Below are 17,367 nucleotides of genomic sequence, written 5' to 3' on the forward strand. Positions count from 1 at the left end.
AATTTTCTAGATCATTTTCCAGGCCCCAGAACCTAACCCCCTAATTCCCATAGATCCAATGCCTTGTTATTCACGGTTTTGTTATTCGTGGTCATAAGGGAGGAATGGGACCCCCGTGAATAACGAGGTCCACTTGTAGATCTCAGTCATCATGAAGTTCACCTTCATGTCCATATGGATTTGGTGCACTGGGGTGACAAGTCTGACTTCCTGCATCTATGTCTCTGTGTTAGAAGCATGCTTTGTGAAGAAGCTGGTCTAAGTGAGACAGCTTATGCCCCTGCTCCCCTTAAATGTGGGCAGATGAAAATTCATGGAACTGTAACATAAAGTCTATTCAAATATACTGCTAATGTGATCGGACTTAGCAGTTTCTGCAAGATAAATATGTGTTTTAAAAGTTCTATCAACAAATACATTTGAATTGCCCTAATCATATCCCAGTTATGGGAAGAGCCCCTTAAAATTGTCCTTTTAATATTTGATTTGTTTAATGGTCATTTAAAAAACAAAAAAACAAAACAGTCATTTGTATCAAAATAGTCTTCGTTTCATCCAAAGCCATTGTAGCGCTGTTTGATATGCCCTGTTAAATAAAAGAAGCCCCTATCAATGTTTTAAGAAGGAACAGTTCAAAAGTGAGGCAGCTAATGAAATATTAAATCAAAGGCGTTGTTATTTATACCTGAAATCTAGCACAATGCACTACCTTCATTTGGAATCATGTGCTTTAGGGTTTGGGATATGCATCAAATTCTCTGCAACTAATGTGGAACCATTCATTACAGTTTCTGATTTAAATATTTAAGGATTCAAGGGGAAAGAAATGGTTTTCATGTTATCCCCATGGGGAATTTGGAGTATTAGTTCCAAGAAACCTGCTCTCATGCTATTTCTAGGATAATTTAACTGGATCGTCCAATTTCAAGATGAAAATGTATAGAGAATAAATTAATTGAACACAAACTTTGGAACCAAAGGTTTCCTTTTTCCTTAATGTAAACCAGTTCACTTGTCCTAGATTTATTTTTTGTAAAGAATAAGCTCTTTATAACAGGCCAAAAAGTTAAAAGAAACCTGTCAACTCCTAATGTGCGTTATACTTGGTCTATGATTAAAGACCTGTAAAGCTTTGGAACTTTTAATCACGCTCTTATTTTTTCCTCAAATTTATTTAAACTTATATGGAGAAACTAAAATATTCATGGCAATCTGCTCCCAGAGGCATTTTATTATTAAACCAAAAAAGGTAGCGTATAGCATAACAGCCATCATTTTAGGGGTTCTACATTAAAGCGTCTTGGTACTGACCTCATTAAAGCAACCCAAGTTATACTAACAGACGACTTCTACTTTGTTCTTCATTTTTACTGTCATTTTGGGTCTCTTACATAGCTAAAGCTGTTAAATTATGCTACCCAAGTGGCTACTTCAGGCCACCAGAGTAATTTCTAGCCATAATTTCCTCACATTAGGCCTCACTTCCCGCATAGACGGGAGTACAACCTCTAGCAAGAAACCAGCACATTTCTTATTAGCTATTGGCTGACATGAGCAGTTTAAGCTTGTCATCTGCATCACTCGAGCAAGTTCCTGCTGAGCAGATAACACTGCAATGTGCTATTGGAGCTGTTTAATAAGAAACGCTTCAGCAACCGAGAGGCACTTCTGGCTGCCGACAGAACGATGCTGGCACCGCTAGCTACGTATTCATGTATGTGCTGTGTTGGGGAAATATGAAAAGTAGAACAGCAATGGCATAATTATGGGCAATTTGCTTAATTGTGTGCTAATTGTTGCCTGCTTTATGAGGAAATAAGAGTGTGTGGAATCGAAGGTTGGATGGCTTCCATCCAGAAGTGTGTCAAACTCTGGATTGGCTTTTGTTGAGTCTTCATTGGACCTAAGGTTTTTATATTAAACAGCAACAATTACCAAGTCTTACAGTTATTGTTGTTCTTTTCACATTTTAAAATAGAGACTGCCAGGCACTATACCACAGTGCCATGATTCAATACACCACGAGAACAGGAGTTTCCTGTTCTTTATGAATAGATTCGACTAGGGATTATCCAGTGTACATGTGGATCATTTATTGCTTTGAAAAAGAGATCCAGGGAGACGTCATTTGTTCACAGAAACCATTCTATTAAGGTTAAGCATGAATGAGGCATCTGCAATATCAGATTCAGAGACATTTACTATAGATTTGTCCAACTGGTTGCAAGGCAGCATAGTAGTGAGGGCGCCAAACTAGCACCAGGAGAATCCCCAAATCAAACCTCTGCTCAGCCATTTAAGTTACTAGGTGACCATCTTTCAGGCTAGCCTACCTCACATGTTTGTTGTGAACATAAAAGGGTAATGTAAAAGGTAAAGTGTGCCGCTGAGTCGGTTCCGACCACAGAGACCTGTGGTTGTCTTTGGTAGAATACCAAATACAGGAGGGGTTTACAATTAGGAACATAGAAAACTGCCATATACTGAGTCAGACCATTGGTCTATCTAGCTCAGTATTGTCTTCGCAGACTGGCAGCGGCTTCTCCAAGGTTGCTGGCAGGAATCTCTCTCAGCCCTATCTTGGAGATGCTGCCAGGGAGGGAACTTGGAACCGTCTGCTCTTCCCAGAGCAGCTCCATCCCCTGAGGGTGAATATCTTCCAGAGCTCACACTTCTAGTCTCCCTTTCATATGCAACCAGGGAGGACCCTGCTTAGCTAAGGGGACAAGTCATGCTTGCTACCACCAGACCAGCTCTCCTCTTTTGCCTGCTCCTGCACTGTATGAGATTATGCCTTTCAGCCTCTTCCTATATCCAATATAGGTGTTTCCTATAGTCTGGGCAACATACCAGCGGGGATTCGAACCGGCAACCTCTGGCTTGCTAATCAAGTCATTTCCCTGCTGCGTCATTAGGTGGCAGTGAGTGGGAAATTATGTATTTTGTTATGAACTTCTTGTTCACTATAATGTGTTTCACTTGTTAGGCTGATCCTTTTTATGTTTTGAGAGGAAGAGCAAGAATTTTATTAGAGCCCTATATGTTTTGAGTCAGGAGAGATGTCCTCATGTTTACTTAATCAGATAGTATGGAAGACTGTTTAAACAGTTCCTCTGTGGAGTGGTGGTGTCAGGGGAGATTGGTACAGTTGCCCCAGAGAAGTATCTCCTGACTTGAAATGTACTGGACCTCAGCATTCCATCTATCTGCCTTTTTCAAACACAAGCATTTCACCTGCTTAATTTTTGGTGTCTGTGTTCTGTTTGCAACTCAGGAGAGCAAGGCTAGTTTGCCAAACTCTACTGTCAGCAGTTAGTCCTTGGGGATAATCCCCCTTGATGCTTCCTGTATGTATCTTTTGTCTCTGATGAAAGCCTCCCTCCATGGATAAGAAGGAAGATTTAGAGAAGCCAATCAGGTTAAATGATTGGTTTTTGTGTGAAGGATCGCTAATGGCAATAACGCAAGGACCTCCGCACTCATTCCACATTCCATTTTTATATATAATATTTAGAAAACCCTCTTTTAACCTACAAATGATACAGGCTGCCGAACGACAAATAAAACCTTTTAACTTTTGCTTGTTAAGTCAAACTAGGATCTCTGTATTTGAAGAGACAGGAATTCACCTGACAGTCTTTTAAAGAAGTTCCTATTTCTGGGGCAAATTAAACAAACACGATCCTACTGTTTGCTCCCCAAAGCAATTTAGAGTTCAAATAAAAATGGGAAATGCACTTTAAGTGTGTCTGCATGTGACTGACTTTTTTTTTTTAAAAGGACAACAGTATTCTTATGCCCAGGATATTCCGCTTTGTCCCTGACCCTGCAAATAATGCGGGAGTATATGCACTGTCTCTCTAAGATGGAGTCACAGCAGGTATATTATAGCACAGAGTCTTGACTTCTCTTTTTCGACTACTTACACTGATCCATTCAGGAAAGAGAAACAAAACAAGCTTAGCTTGTTCTGTCAATAATGGCAGTTGCCTTCTATGGAGGGCTGCAGCACACTTGCCCCAGGGAAGATACAAAGAAGGCGCCTTTGCCTGGCCATCCCAGCGCTCCATAACCAAGATGTTTCAGGCAAGGTATACTCAGTGGGCCCTCCGGAAAAGGCAGAGCCAAGTGTTCATTCATCCTGCCTCCTGACATTCCTGGCGGATCTGTGGAAAGTGACAATGTTGCTGTTCTCAGGGCCTTAGGCAAGCTGTCCAGTCTTGCTAGCCCTACTGGGCAAAAAAACCTTCCATGCAGCTTGCCACCAACAGCTTCCACATTTCCATGCCCTGGTTCCACATTCTTAGTGGCTGTGGGCAAAGGACTTAGAACATGATGGCCTGGATCAAAAGTAATTCTGTGAGGCCTGATTCGGACCACTGGCTGGTGATTTTGGGTGGTATCCTATGGCTTATACTCCAACCTTTTAGTCATATTGACGATCCATCTAACCTACTTACACCCACACCAGTAGCAGCTCCTTGTCCAAAATCTCTCTTCAAACTTCTGACTGAGGTCCATTGAGCGGAGTTGCTAAAACAGAGATCATCTAAATGCAAATGACTTGCTGTGCTACTGACATAAGTGATTCTCTCTCTCTTTGGAGAGATGGGTTATCCAGAGTAAGATTTATAAGCCAGCAAGGCTTATCTTATATGGGAAGGAACCTGAAAGACATGTTCATGCAATACCTTCCCATTCGCCTGATTCAATGCTATAGTGTCCCACCACAAGTATGGGGTGTGGCCTTGAGTAGCCACTCAGGAAGCATGCAGGCTGGTCAATCCATGCTGAGCTCTTTTGCTAGCCCTCTGGACACATGGCAGGTGGGGGAGAAGTGTGCAGGATGAACCATCCTACACATGTGTACTATACAGAAAGAGCCGTTGACATGGTTATGCACACTAATAGCCCAGACTGTAATGGTTACTTTTATTGCAGGTGCTCCAATATGCATGTGATAAGCCAATAATATCAATCCAAAGATTATCTCTGAGGAGGTACTCAGCACCAGCCCCTTTTTATTGTTAAATTAATATACTGCCTTGCATTAAAACAATCCCAAGGTAGTTTGTCCTTAAGAACTGAAATAAAGATGAGAGCATGACTCCCGAGGTTCAAATGAAAGATGGTCCAAAAGCTGTGCCCAAAGACTAGTTATGATGACAGCATAAATTCCTTATTTCTCATGTGTGTTAAACATCTTCATTTTAAATATTGTATTTGTCTACTACATTTATATCTCATGCTCCAAGGAGCCCAGAGTGGCATATATGCTTATGTTACAACCAGCTTGTGAGATGGGTTAAGCTGAGAGAAAAGTGACTGGTCCAGAGTCACCCAGTGAGTTTCATGGCTGAATGGGAATTTGAACTTCTGCCTCTCTGTTCCCAGTCCAGCATTCTAAACACCATACCACACCACTTTATTTATATCTATCTAAACCACTTTGGGAAGTTTTGTTGAAAAGCAGTATATAAATATTCATTGTATTCGTCTCAATTTGTATGTTGTTCTTAACTGCTTGTAGGAAAGATGAGAGAGAACTACAATTTATAATAATAATATTTCATCAGAAGGTACCTTATCCTAAGTAAGGCTAAGTAAGTCTTTCCAGCTCAGTATGGTCTACAGCAGAGGTTCCCAACCTGTAGTACTCCAGATGTTGCTGAACTCCAGTTCCCATTATTCTCAGTAGTTGGGGATGATGGGCAGTGTAGTTCAGCAACATCTGGAACACCACAGGTTGGACAGCCCTTGTCTACATGGGCTCTCCAGGGTTTCAGTCAGGAGTCTTTCCCAGCCCTACCTGGAGATGCTGCCAGGGACTGAATCTGGAAGCTTTTGCATGCAAAACAGATGTTCTGCCACTGACCTACAGCCCCAAGTAAATAAAGAATACAGTATTTTCTTTTCCTGCATGACTAAATGAAACCTCTGCATTCTAAGACAGTAGACTATTAAGACCCAAAACCTGCAAAGTACACACAATGCTGGACTAGTGAGCTTGTTGGTCTGATCCAGCAAAACCTTGTTATATACACTTATGGAAGAAATTCTTCTTAAGTAGGTGATGTTGCAGATTTGATATTCAGAGCATACAGCAAAGGTTAAAAAAAAAAGGATAACAAAACTTACGGGGGCGGAGAGGTGAATGGATTAAGCCCAGGAACAAAAGAGATATATTACTAAAGCAGACAGAGCAGATACCAAGGTATGGTGCCTGGTGAATATTCATGGAGAACAATCCCCACATCTCATGTTTAAGTCAGTGAAGTGTTGATGAATGAAATTCCTGTGCAGCTTATTTCACTGGGAAAAAGGTAATATTTCACACCACCAAGTTTCCCCCACCCTTCCTCCTCCTTTAGCAAAACCATCTGCATAACAGTTAGCATGGAGAGCCTATTTTATTACTACAGGTTAGTTGCTGAATGTTTATTATTTTGCCCACCAAGGTCTCTTTTTGGGCAGAGAGTGGGGAGCAGTGTTCTCTTTAACAGGGATTCCCAGATGTTGTTGACTACATCTCCCATAATCCCCCAACAGAAGCCTTGCAGCTGAGGATTCTGGGAGCTGTAGTCAACGTCTGGGAATCCCTGATAGAGGTAGCACTGGTGGGGAGCATCCCAACCTTGCAATGTATTCACTGAAGCAGCTTCAGTAACTTTAGTTTCCTATGCTGTGCCCAGTTTGCAGATATAATGTTATGACCACATGACTGCATTTACTTGGGTATTTTTCTTCAGAAATGTGAAATCTGTCCACTGTTTTCACGTAGGACAAGAATGGCTAGAAAGTGGGTCCAGAATTATTTTAACACAGAACTTTGACTATAGCATACCTTGATCTTGCATATAAAGATCTGTTCTGCACTAGCAAGTTAGATCAGTTGGAATACTGTCTTGCATTTAATCAGTCTGTGTGCAACTGGAAATAAATGGATTCAAACAAGAAAACTGTGCACAGGATTGGAGCCCTTTCTTGCTCTGAGGAACGATTACAATGTTGGTTTTGTTTCCTACTGTGATATCTTCCATCCAGATCCGTACTGACTAAATACTGTGCATGTGAATGTTGCGAGATCCATCGTATTCACTATTATGTATGTCTGTACACTGTCACCTGTCACAGAAATGATGTTACCTATAGGATCAAAGCACAACACTTTATTCTTGTCTTCAGAACAAAAGCATACTCAGATCTGAACAAAAGAACATTAAGGAACCATGCAGTACTGAAGACAGAACATTAATGAACTATATACTAATGTGCAGTTGGGGAAACCTGAGACCTCTAAATTCAGGTCACAGGGCTTGGATAAGCAGTCCCCAGGAGGAATGACAGCCACAGCTTTAATGGTCCAAATAAAAATATATTGTATTGATTATAATTATGAGGCTTGGCATTTAAGAACACAAAGGAGTATTTTCACATTACATAGAACACGCTAGATATTAATGGTGTCTAGGCACTAGAAATTAACCCTTATTGTATGACTACAGTAGATTCTCTAATATGTATATAATTAGCTAGGTAATGAATGGCTAAACAGTAATGAATGGCTAAACTAAGCAATCAGGTAACATACTAGGTCTGAATCAGTATAAGGCAGCTTTCTATGACTGTGTTGCTGATGCTGTATGTCTCAATTGCTGTGCAAGGTCAAAATCTCTGAGTATAACTTCTACTGTAAAATATTGGGCCAGAAGAAGTCATCGGGATAACCTTGGGTATAGGACATACGCACAATATGGAGAAGATAAATATTTGTCTGTTGGAAAGTGCCATATAATTTTCACCTAACCCTTTTCACCTCTTTTTTTTTTTAAGCCATTGAGGTGAACCTCCAGAAAGCTCTTGCCGAAGCCTCCGAGACCTGCACGCAGGAATGCCTCATCCTCGGTCACTCCGACAATTGCTGGATGCCTCCTTCCTTGACACAGTATCAACAATCCAACCCTCCTTTGCCTACCTTTGGCTTTCAGCAGGGATGGGTACGAGGAGCCATGACAGATGGAAGGCACACTCTTGGAAGGCTGATCCCCAAGGACGACACTGACAAAGGCCCAGGAGGACAGAGGCCGCAGTTCTACAACACCTGTGAAAGACACTGCACCAGCGAAGACCCAGTCAAAGTTATTCCTCTTGCAAACTTCATTCCTGCCCAGGCAACACCCATCTCTGGGAGTAACACCACTTTGATCCATGAGCACCAGCTATAAAAGCATATCTTGACAAATCAAGCTATTTCAGGCTTTAAAGTGTGAGTGTATATAGTTACAGCTTAACGCAGTTTTAATGCATATGCAAACCTATTAAAGGTTTGTGAATATTTATGTACATAGAATTCTGAATTGAAGTTCAAAAGCTGTATCCTAAAGAATGAATTAAAGGAAATCCAGCTTACTCAGTAACTAACAGTATGCAAAAAAGAAAGAAAAACAGAAAGAAAGAAAAACCCACAAAGGGAAAAAATGTCTCTCTTTCCCCAATGAGTTGGCACAAACTATAGTTTTAAGGCAAGGTTGGTCTTTCTCTTTTCTTAGAAATTACTTAGCATGTTGAGGACATGGTCAACTCAGTAATCATAAGAGAGAGGAATGACTTTCATATCAACTCTTTGCTTTCAGGTCATTATTGTATTGTGTACATTTTGAAAACAATATACTTCGTATATACTCATGATGAAGCCCTGCAATTCTTCATAAGAAAAACTAAAGAGAAAAATCAGTTTTTTATTCTGATTAGCAAGTCCCAATGAGAGTTAATTGCGGTGGGAGTACATACATTGCATATGCAGCCCACAATATCTCATTGTGGTCTCCATGAGCCTCAAAGTTTGTGCTAAAAATATATTTGAACAGATTTGAGCTCTTACTAACATTTGCATGCTAGCCCACAGGGCTATGGGATGGAGGAGGGCCAGCACTGTCCTGTATCTTGCAGCTAGTTTGGCAGGGTTTTGGATTGGTTTTGTTGGCAGAAAGGCAGGACCAAGAACTTGAGAGTAGAATCAGAAACATTCATCCGAGTCTATGCATGTGTTAAATCTAACCAAGTTCAGTTGGATTTACTCCTATGTATGTGTGCATAATATTATGCACCCTTATGATAGCAATGGGCTGTGAAATCGTCATCTCTCCCCACCTCTGGAAATTTTAGAAAACATGGCATATCATTCTTATGCCTCTCCATCCCTATCACTGGAAAACTGAACCAAAAAGGCAGGCAAGTCTTGGAAAACATTTTTGCAGGGCCCCCTTTCAAAAATTCTTCAGAGAAAATTTACAAGGGTGTAAGCCTCAGGGGAAGTAGGCCTTCATGGTGTCATCCTAGCAAATAGGGGTCACTTAGTGTGATGTCACTCACTGCACTGTCAAGTAACTAATTGGATTTGGATTTGCAATGGGTGTGGGGGAGAGAGAGAATGTCAGCTCAGTGCAAAGGCAGGTGTGCCCACACTTGCTGTTTTGTACTGCTGCACTAGGATAAGCTTCTGCAGAATCATAAAACGAGAAGGCAAGAGCCTTAGGCAGATGCATTTCCTCCCTCCAAGTCTTCAAAGCAATATTAAAGAATGAACTGCTGTCTCCTTCACTGATTGGTTGCAGGGTGCCACCATGACATCACCCTATTCATGTCATGATTCCTGACTGACTAGATCAGGTTATGAAGGAGAAAACAAAATGGTGCTTTTGCACAATTACAAAGGCATTTGGTGCACCCACAGAGAAGACTCACAGTTCATCCTTGAAAAAATATGCAAACAAGAAAAAATTGGTGCAGTACTATGGGAGATTTGTGCTAACCAACACAGAAGAAAAGGCCATCTCATGCCTTATTTCTTAAGTGGTGAAAACATGAAGTTACTTAAACGTACTGTATAGAAAGATAACTTCCTGTTACTTCCCACATTCAACATATCATTTTTACTAGTCCAGTTTTGATCAGATTTTTTGTTCAAGTCCCCAAATCCCTTAGTTAGACTTGAATATGCAGCCAAGTTTTTTTCTGCTGGAATTTACTCTAAAGGCTATTTTTCAGCCATGAGTGCATCTTTCTCTCCTTCCTGCTCTCATTTATATGGCTTAAAATAATAATAATAATAATAATCTGCAATCAATGTTTCTGTGGATTGCCACAAAAGCCTCCTTCCCCTGAAAAAGAAGACAGAAAGAAACAGGATACATCTTTGAATTGTGTTGTGCCTTGGCAGTAAGCTAGTGTATTTGGGGACACATGGTGATTGTTAATGTATATTGTCAGTTTTTCCGTAAGTCTTGCTATATAACTGCACACCAAACCTATTATGCAAATGAACTCTTAGTGCTTTCGCTTAGTATATGCCGAAGCAAATAACTGATATTAGTCTAAAGGACTGAAAGATCTGGGAAGCAAGTGTTCAATTGATGCTATTATGAAGTCCTTCTCGTTATGTTTTTCTGTAGCAGCTCAAGGTGATGTACCAGGAAAGATAAGACATTCGTGACGGATCTCCATGTGCTAGCTTTCACAAACAGCATAATGAATAGTGAACAAATCCTATCCTAGGTACAATTAAGATATCTTTTTTTAGATGAAATGGCGACAATCCCCTTGTATTTTGTTTCTCCCTAGCCTTGACTCATGCACAGTCTGGTATGTTCTGCAGCCAAATAATCAGAGCTTTCCTAGCTCCACTTTTACTATAGACAATCGAAATTTGATGGGGAGAAGGAAGCAATGTGTGATTTAAAAAACACACCAAAAAAACCTCTCATGTGAAGAAAGAACCCCATGTAGGCTCATCAATGTAACTTACAAATCTGTAATTTTTGAAGAAAAAACTGTGTGTACAATTGCTGTAATATAAATTGCTTGTAAATTTATCAAAATTCCCATCATTGAGGTTCCAATGAATGCCGAAAGATTCTCTTCATTATGTGCCCAGCAGGTATAAGTAGCTTTATATATTGTTGTTCCCACTGTTAATCTATTCTGAACACATTTTGTTCTAATGTGTAAAGTTTAAAAAGATACAAGAGAAGCTTCACTTTTAATCTTTCAATAGCATTTAGTTAACAGAACCTAAGATTATCAAATTGTGTATCTTTCCCTAGTTCTCCAACACGTATTGGCCGAGGTGTAGCACTCTGGATTTCAGCTGCATGCAAATTCTGGAATACATGCTAATCCTTCAGATCCTGAAACAGTCACTTGCTGCTAGTTGAAGCACAGTTAATAGTATGACAAACTAAACTAGAGCCAATAAGTACCAGCACATTTCCCCCCAACTTTTCCCTGTGCCAGAAAATGGTGAATTTGCTCTTGAAAGATTCTATGCTTTAAAATATATATATCATCATAGGCCTATCTTGCATGCACGCACCAGCATTAGTGCATGTACACAACTAACTGCTAAGCAGAATGTTAAATTATATGAATTAAAATCCACCTTGTAAAGGATGACTTACAGGCCAAAATTCAAAATCTCTTCTCAGTGACAGAATCTGATTTCATTGCAAGCTATGATTGCAGATCTGATCATTGTGCATACTTCTAAATCCCTTCTAGTAAGGCGATGTCCACTTGGATGGTTGCACAAGGTGCTCTGTGACCTAATAATATTCCTAATGAACTTGGGGGCAATATGATTTTACCAAATGAGCTATGGGTTAGCACTCCATACTTGGAAACAGATTATGCTTGAATCGACACCCCTAAATTGTAAACCTACCATCTAAAGCAGGCGTACTCAACTTTGGTCCCCCAGCTGTTTTTGGTCTACAACTCCCATAATCCCCAACCACAGTGGCCAATAGCCAGGGATTATAGGAGTTGTAGGCCAACATCTGCAAGAGGGCTGAAGTTGAGCAGTCCTGATATAAAGTAACTCTGAGATCATGTAATGTGGAGTACCTGAAAATGGCATAAGAAACTCAGTGTGTGTGTGTAGGGGAAAGTTTGTATTAAATTCCATCCAAGATTTCAGCCCACTCAAGACAGTAGCTTGAGTAAAACTAACTTGTTTTCAATTGGGTCTTTGTAGGTTTGTGAAATGCACACCTGGCATTTACTTACTGTGACCACCTTTCTCCAAAGAGCTCATAATATGTATGTTCTTCTGTACACTTTATCTTCAAAACTACCCACCGAAACAAGATCAAGACAAAGTGACTGCCCATAACTGATGAATAGTAACATAATTGATGAATGTTACTATGACTACTACAAATATTTTATATACCACTTTTCAACATAATGTTTTAGTGGGTTATCATATCCTACCCACTACACTGGTGCCCATCTGAATATCTGGACAAATATGAAAATGCAATATACTCAAACACCCTAGTTTTCAATAATATGCAGGCAAAGAAGTGAATGATCTCTGTTATGGTTCAACATTTGGTACAATCTACCAGTGAGTTCTTCTGTATGACACCATTGACATGATGGAAAAATGTGCAAGAGAAGTATTAGCAGGCTTCATTCATTCATTCTTCATTCATTCTCTTAATGGTGCAGAAAAACTCTATGGTGGATGTCGCCCTTTTTTATTCTGGCAGAGCCCGAAACTCCATCAACCTTCGTTAATTAGGTGTCTTGGTTTTCCCATGGGTCTACATAGCCCTGTCTTCTGAACTCTGACATAAAGATGACAGACTCCTAAACCATGAAAAATCATTGGGGGGGAAATAGAGTTTCTGAAACTGGCTCTCTCATATCCATTTGCACAGCTGAAATATTGGGTTAATTTTACCCATCCATCAGGATTAAGTGGCTCCATTTCCTAATAGCAAATTGAAAGTGCTGTCATGGAAAATCAATACAAGAAGTTCATAGTTATCAGGTTTGAAGATGGTCATGGTTCTGTGAAAAAGAAAGTTATGTAGATGCTTTTATATTTCTAGAAGGTATACAGATCTAAAATTGTCATAAGAATGACCTATTTCAGGTTTTTGTTGCTTTTATTCATAAGGCTACACATACATTTTCCTAAAATGATTATATTTGTTATTGGCTGTGTATCATCTTTCCTCCTGTTTTGTGGGGGACTCTTTTCTCACAACAAACCTGTGAGGTAGATTAGATAAGCAATGACACACTTCCAGAACAAGCAATTTTGCCATAGCATAAAGCTAGCTTAGTTACACTAAAAAAACCCCAGCAGAGATTTGCACAAGAGCATGCTTGCACTAAAGCATTAGCACAAATGTGTGGTGTGCTGTAATTGCATGACTGCAAGCATGCTTGTGATAGTCTGGAACACATGTTCCAGACTTCACATAACAGTTTTGTGCTAGCCCAACATCCTTCCACAAGTGCTGCATTGCTCTGGATGTCAGTCACTGACTGACCCAAGTTCGCCCAATCATGTTCATGGCCGAGTGGAGTTTTGAACACAGATAGACTACCTGAGCTACTGCATTAGACTGTTTCCAATAAAACGTTAAGGTAAGGTGACAATCAAAATTTGTTGGGAAGCAATGTGTAAATGTTCCTTGAAACTGACCCAAGTAGAAACAGAGGTCCTCTCATCCTAAGGGACAGTAGGTTATGACTGACACAAGGAGGACAACGCCAAGCAAGCAATCCCATGGAAATTAAAAAGTACAAGTTACATGTCTAACTTGTCTTTTAAATTGGATTGCTTTGAGCAGTTTCCCTCATGTCAGTCAATTAATCTAGGAAGGGCCCTGCTGGAATGGACCAAGGATTCATCTGTTCCAGCATCCCATTTCATACAATGACCAATCAGATTCCCAGTAGAGGGACATGTAAGCCAATAGCCCTCTCCTATTGTTGCTTCCCAGCAACTGCTATGCATAGGCATTCCACCTCTGCAGGTAGCATAAACCCATCATTATTAATAGGCATCAACAAACTCGTCCTCCATTAATATATATTTTCCTGCTTTAAAGCCCTCTAAATTAACAGTGATCACAATTGCTATGCTTTTTGTATAGACTGATTTGGAAGTCCTTAAGAATCTCTCACCAGGAAGTGAGATCACAGATTATAGCTTCTTTAGAAAGCCTCAAGAAGTGAGCAAGATAATGGCAACCCATGATCTACCCTCATAAACTGATGTAAAGATAGTTCCATCACACATTCATTGACCACTCCAAGAAACCCAGAAAGTACCCTACCCAAATGTCCATGTATATTGGCTCTAGCTCCTTTAAATGACCCTCTGGTCCTTAACACAAACTTTGGAAGACTGAGAGGCCATTCTGGCCATTTTTAAGGGTTGAGCTATAATGGAGGGGGGTCCCCCAGCAGCAGTGACACTCTTCCTGTGATGACAGCATCATCCTAAGGGGCATACTGGGGAGAAAATGGCCACCAGCTGCAGCTATCAGCAGGAACAGTGCAGCTACCTCTGAGACATAGGTGGCAGGGGTAAAAGGCAGGACAAGTTTGACCTATATTTTTCACAGCCTTTTGCTGCTTTCAAATCCACCCCACCCCCAAATTCAGCCAGAAGTTCTCCTTGAAAAGTTCTTAGCCCAGCATTGCTAGAGTCAAACATGAACATCATATTCCTGTGTGGAAGCAGAGATTCTAGCAGAAAACAGGACACTTCCTAGGAAATCCCTTATGCATGCAAAGGGATATGTGAAGTGAAAACACTACTCTTAGAAGCTTGTATCACAAGAAAATTAGGACTCCTAAGTCCTATTGGAATTAAGTAATTAATGGAAAGTCAAATCTTGATTAACCTCTCTCATTGGTCCCAATGGTGCTCAGTTGTGACCAACTTTCTCAGGACACAACTTGGAAGCTCCATATGCATTTTTAATTACACTCAAAGTGAGCAAACTAATTCTTCCTAGTCATCTTAGCTGGCTGAGCTTCTGCCTTCCACACATTTCAGACCAAGCCAATTGTTCTACAGACTCAGACACAATGAAACCATCTATACAGAATGTGTGTTTTAACATGAACTCTTTTAGCATGTCACATTCCAACTCTATGCTCAACATTCTTTTTACCTAGAATAATTACAAGGCCAGCATAGACTTAATACATTTTTCTTGACCCCCACTCTCATCACTTCCCCAATTAAAACGGGACTCTTTTGCCCTCTGTTGTTCCTCAAGTGTAGATGTTGTCTTCTTTGTGAGTTTGAAGAGGAAATAAGGTCATTTGTTTTGCACAGTTGGGCAAAAGGGAAAGAAATCATACATAAAGCCACCAAACCCTTTTTGGTATATTCTTTCATCCCAGTCCCAAAGTTCCAGTTGTGGACACACTGTGTGAGGCTCCAACATCCCACCCTCAACTAAGCAATTTGTGGTATGTTGCTCTATCCATTGACCCAAATGCAAATGCAAGAGAGCCATGTGACCATTCAATGCATATGCATCAAGGAAGAACACTGTGTCTGAATTAGTCAGCAATCAAGGAGACGAAGGCTTTTGTGCACTGTCAGTACCCCAAGGACTAACTTCACTGCTCAAAATTTACACATCCTCCCATATATAAGAACAAGCTATCTCAGTCCCTTTTTATGTAATCTTAATCATATATATCTTATTTTGCCTTACACATGCCATTGTATTTTTTAAAAGAACCTCAAAACTATATTCTGCATTCAGAACTGTATAGCTGAAATTATAGACAGTGCTCAAAATCAGGAACTGATTTTTAACATGGTTTCTCATCACTAAATGTGTGATCTGACTCTGCTGTAAAGTATATCAGAGGTGGCATGAAAGCTATCTGTGATGTTAAATCTATGATGGCTCTCTCTCTCTCTCTCTCTCGCTCTCTCTCTCTCTCACACACACCCTCCATCATCATTTGTGTATAAAGTGGTATTACAAAGAAGACAAAACAAAAGCAGGAGGATATATTTTTCCTGGGGAGGGGAAAATCAAGGCAATAGTTCCTTATTTCATTCCATTTTGAAATTAAGCCAATCCTCAAAAGATATACTTAATGGGATACTGCAAACATTATTTCCCTCATTCTAAAGTTATGCCACTGTCCAGTGTGAACAGACTTCTGCTAAGTGAAAAGCAACAGCAGTGCAAAGACACAACAGTGTTGCTTAGTAGAATAAGAAATTTCATGTGGCTTTGTGGAAGTCATTTTTTTTAATGCCATCTTTATGACACAGTTCTTTCCCTGATCATTTCCAATTACTATGTCTAATTTCAAATCCAAATCAACATCACTTGTTTAGAAATCATTATTTAAGATAGAAAGCAAGAACCCACTTTCAATCTTTGAACAGGATGCCTGCAAAATGAGCATACTGTACTTTCCAGGATGTAGGTGCTCTCAATATAAAATGATTAATTTTAACTGACAATGAAAAGTGTTGTTATCGTTGACAATCGGGGGTTTACTGGTAGTGCTCTGAGTCCCGCTGGAATTAGGCTTCTTCAGGAGGCCTGTTTAGATTGTGCCCTGGGCTACATTTTTTTAAAATGAAGAATTGGGTTTTGTAAACAGGTTGAAGGCAAAGATTCTGTTTGGTAAATCCTAGAACACAAAGCCGTGTGTGTGTCTCACGTTAACCCTAGTGATGAAAGATAACTGAAAACCTTTTGTAAATATCTGTATCTGAGTTTGTACTTCAGGGAGATTTTTTCACTCTGTGGCATACTACAGGATTTGAAAGTGATTAAGTCTGTGTATTTGTACTGAAACCGCCCTAATACACGCTTTAGAATTGTGCTGTTGGGCATCGTATGATGTTAAGTCCCATGGCACTGGAAGTCGAGTTAAACCCACTGTAGTTCTATTTCAGGTTATGTACAGCATGTTGTCTTGTTAATTAAGATGCTTATTAATAAATTAGAGCCACAAAACCAAGCTTTGTTCGGTTTTATGTGTTTACATGCATCTGCCCAATCCCTTGGTGATACACGCATTGACCTCAAAGGCACCAAAACAATGGAGTCATGGAAGAGGTGAGCTGCTGAAGCCCAAAGCTGTAGTAACGCTCTGTGTCTCCTTTTTGTTACCACAGCATTTGTGCCACAGGGTATAGAATTCATGTGAGCCCTGATATTTTTGTGTATTCCTATGTTGAGGACAAGAACCTGTTACATGTACTGTGCAGTACCGCATCCATCTCTTGGCTGAGGGCTTCTCAGGGGCATCTGTTGGGCCACTGTGTGAAACAGGATGCTGGGCTAGATAGGGTTTCTTGGGCCTGATCCAGCATGCTGTTCTCATGTTCTTGCTGTTGATACCACTGTATCTAGAGGCTACTTCAGTGGAATGGGGGATATGTGTGCAATAAGCAAGCCCTCTCTCCATCTGACCAAGGAGAAGTGAAACCTGTGTTGCTTTTGCCTTCTTTAGCATCAACAGTATTCTAGGTATTGATGCTGCTTTATGGATCATCTCCATGAACTCTTCCCC

The 17,367-nt window shown here is 40.2% G+C and overlaps 1 protein-coding gene across 9 annotated transcripts in view; it reads left to right on the forward strand.

Annotated features, from left to right (window-relative positions):
• Nucleotides 1–16,812, forward strand: part of PCDH11X (protocadherin 11 X-linked) — a 651,427-nt gene extending 634,615 nt beyond the window's left edge. For 7 of the 9 annotated variants that reach the window (XM_053273694.1, XM_053273695.1, XM_053273693.1 and 4 more), the window contains one exon: nucleotides 7,834–16,812. In XM_053273694.1, the coding sequence (XP_053129669.1) occupies nucleotides 7,834–8,225 (392 nt within the window). In that variant the 3' untranslated portion in view covers nucleotides 8,226–16,812. The remainder of the gene's footprint in view (nucleotides 1–7,833) is intronic. The other 2 variants (XM_053273691.1, XM_053273702.1) reach the window with 2 other exon arrangements.
• Nucleotides 16,813–17,367: the final 555 nt, after the last annotated feature.

This window comes from Hemicordylus capensis, chromosome 11, assembly GCF_027244095.1.
Source record: "Hemicordylus capensis ecotype Gifberg chromosome 11, rHemCap1.1.pri, whole genome shotgun sequence".
Classification (NCBI taxonomy): Eukaryota; Metazoa; Chordata; class Lepidosauria; order Squamata; family Cordylidae; genus Hemicordylus; species Hemicordylus capensis.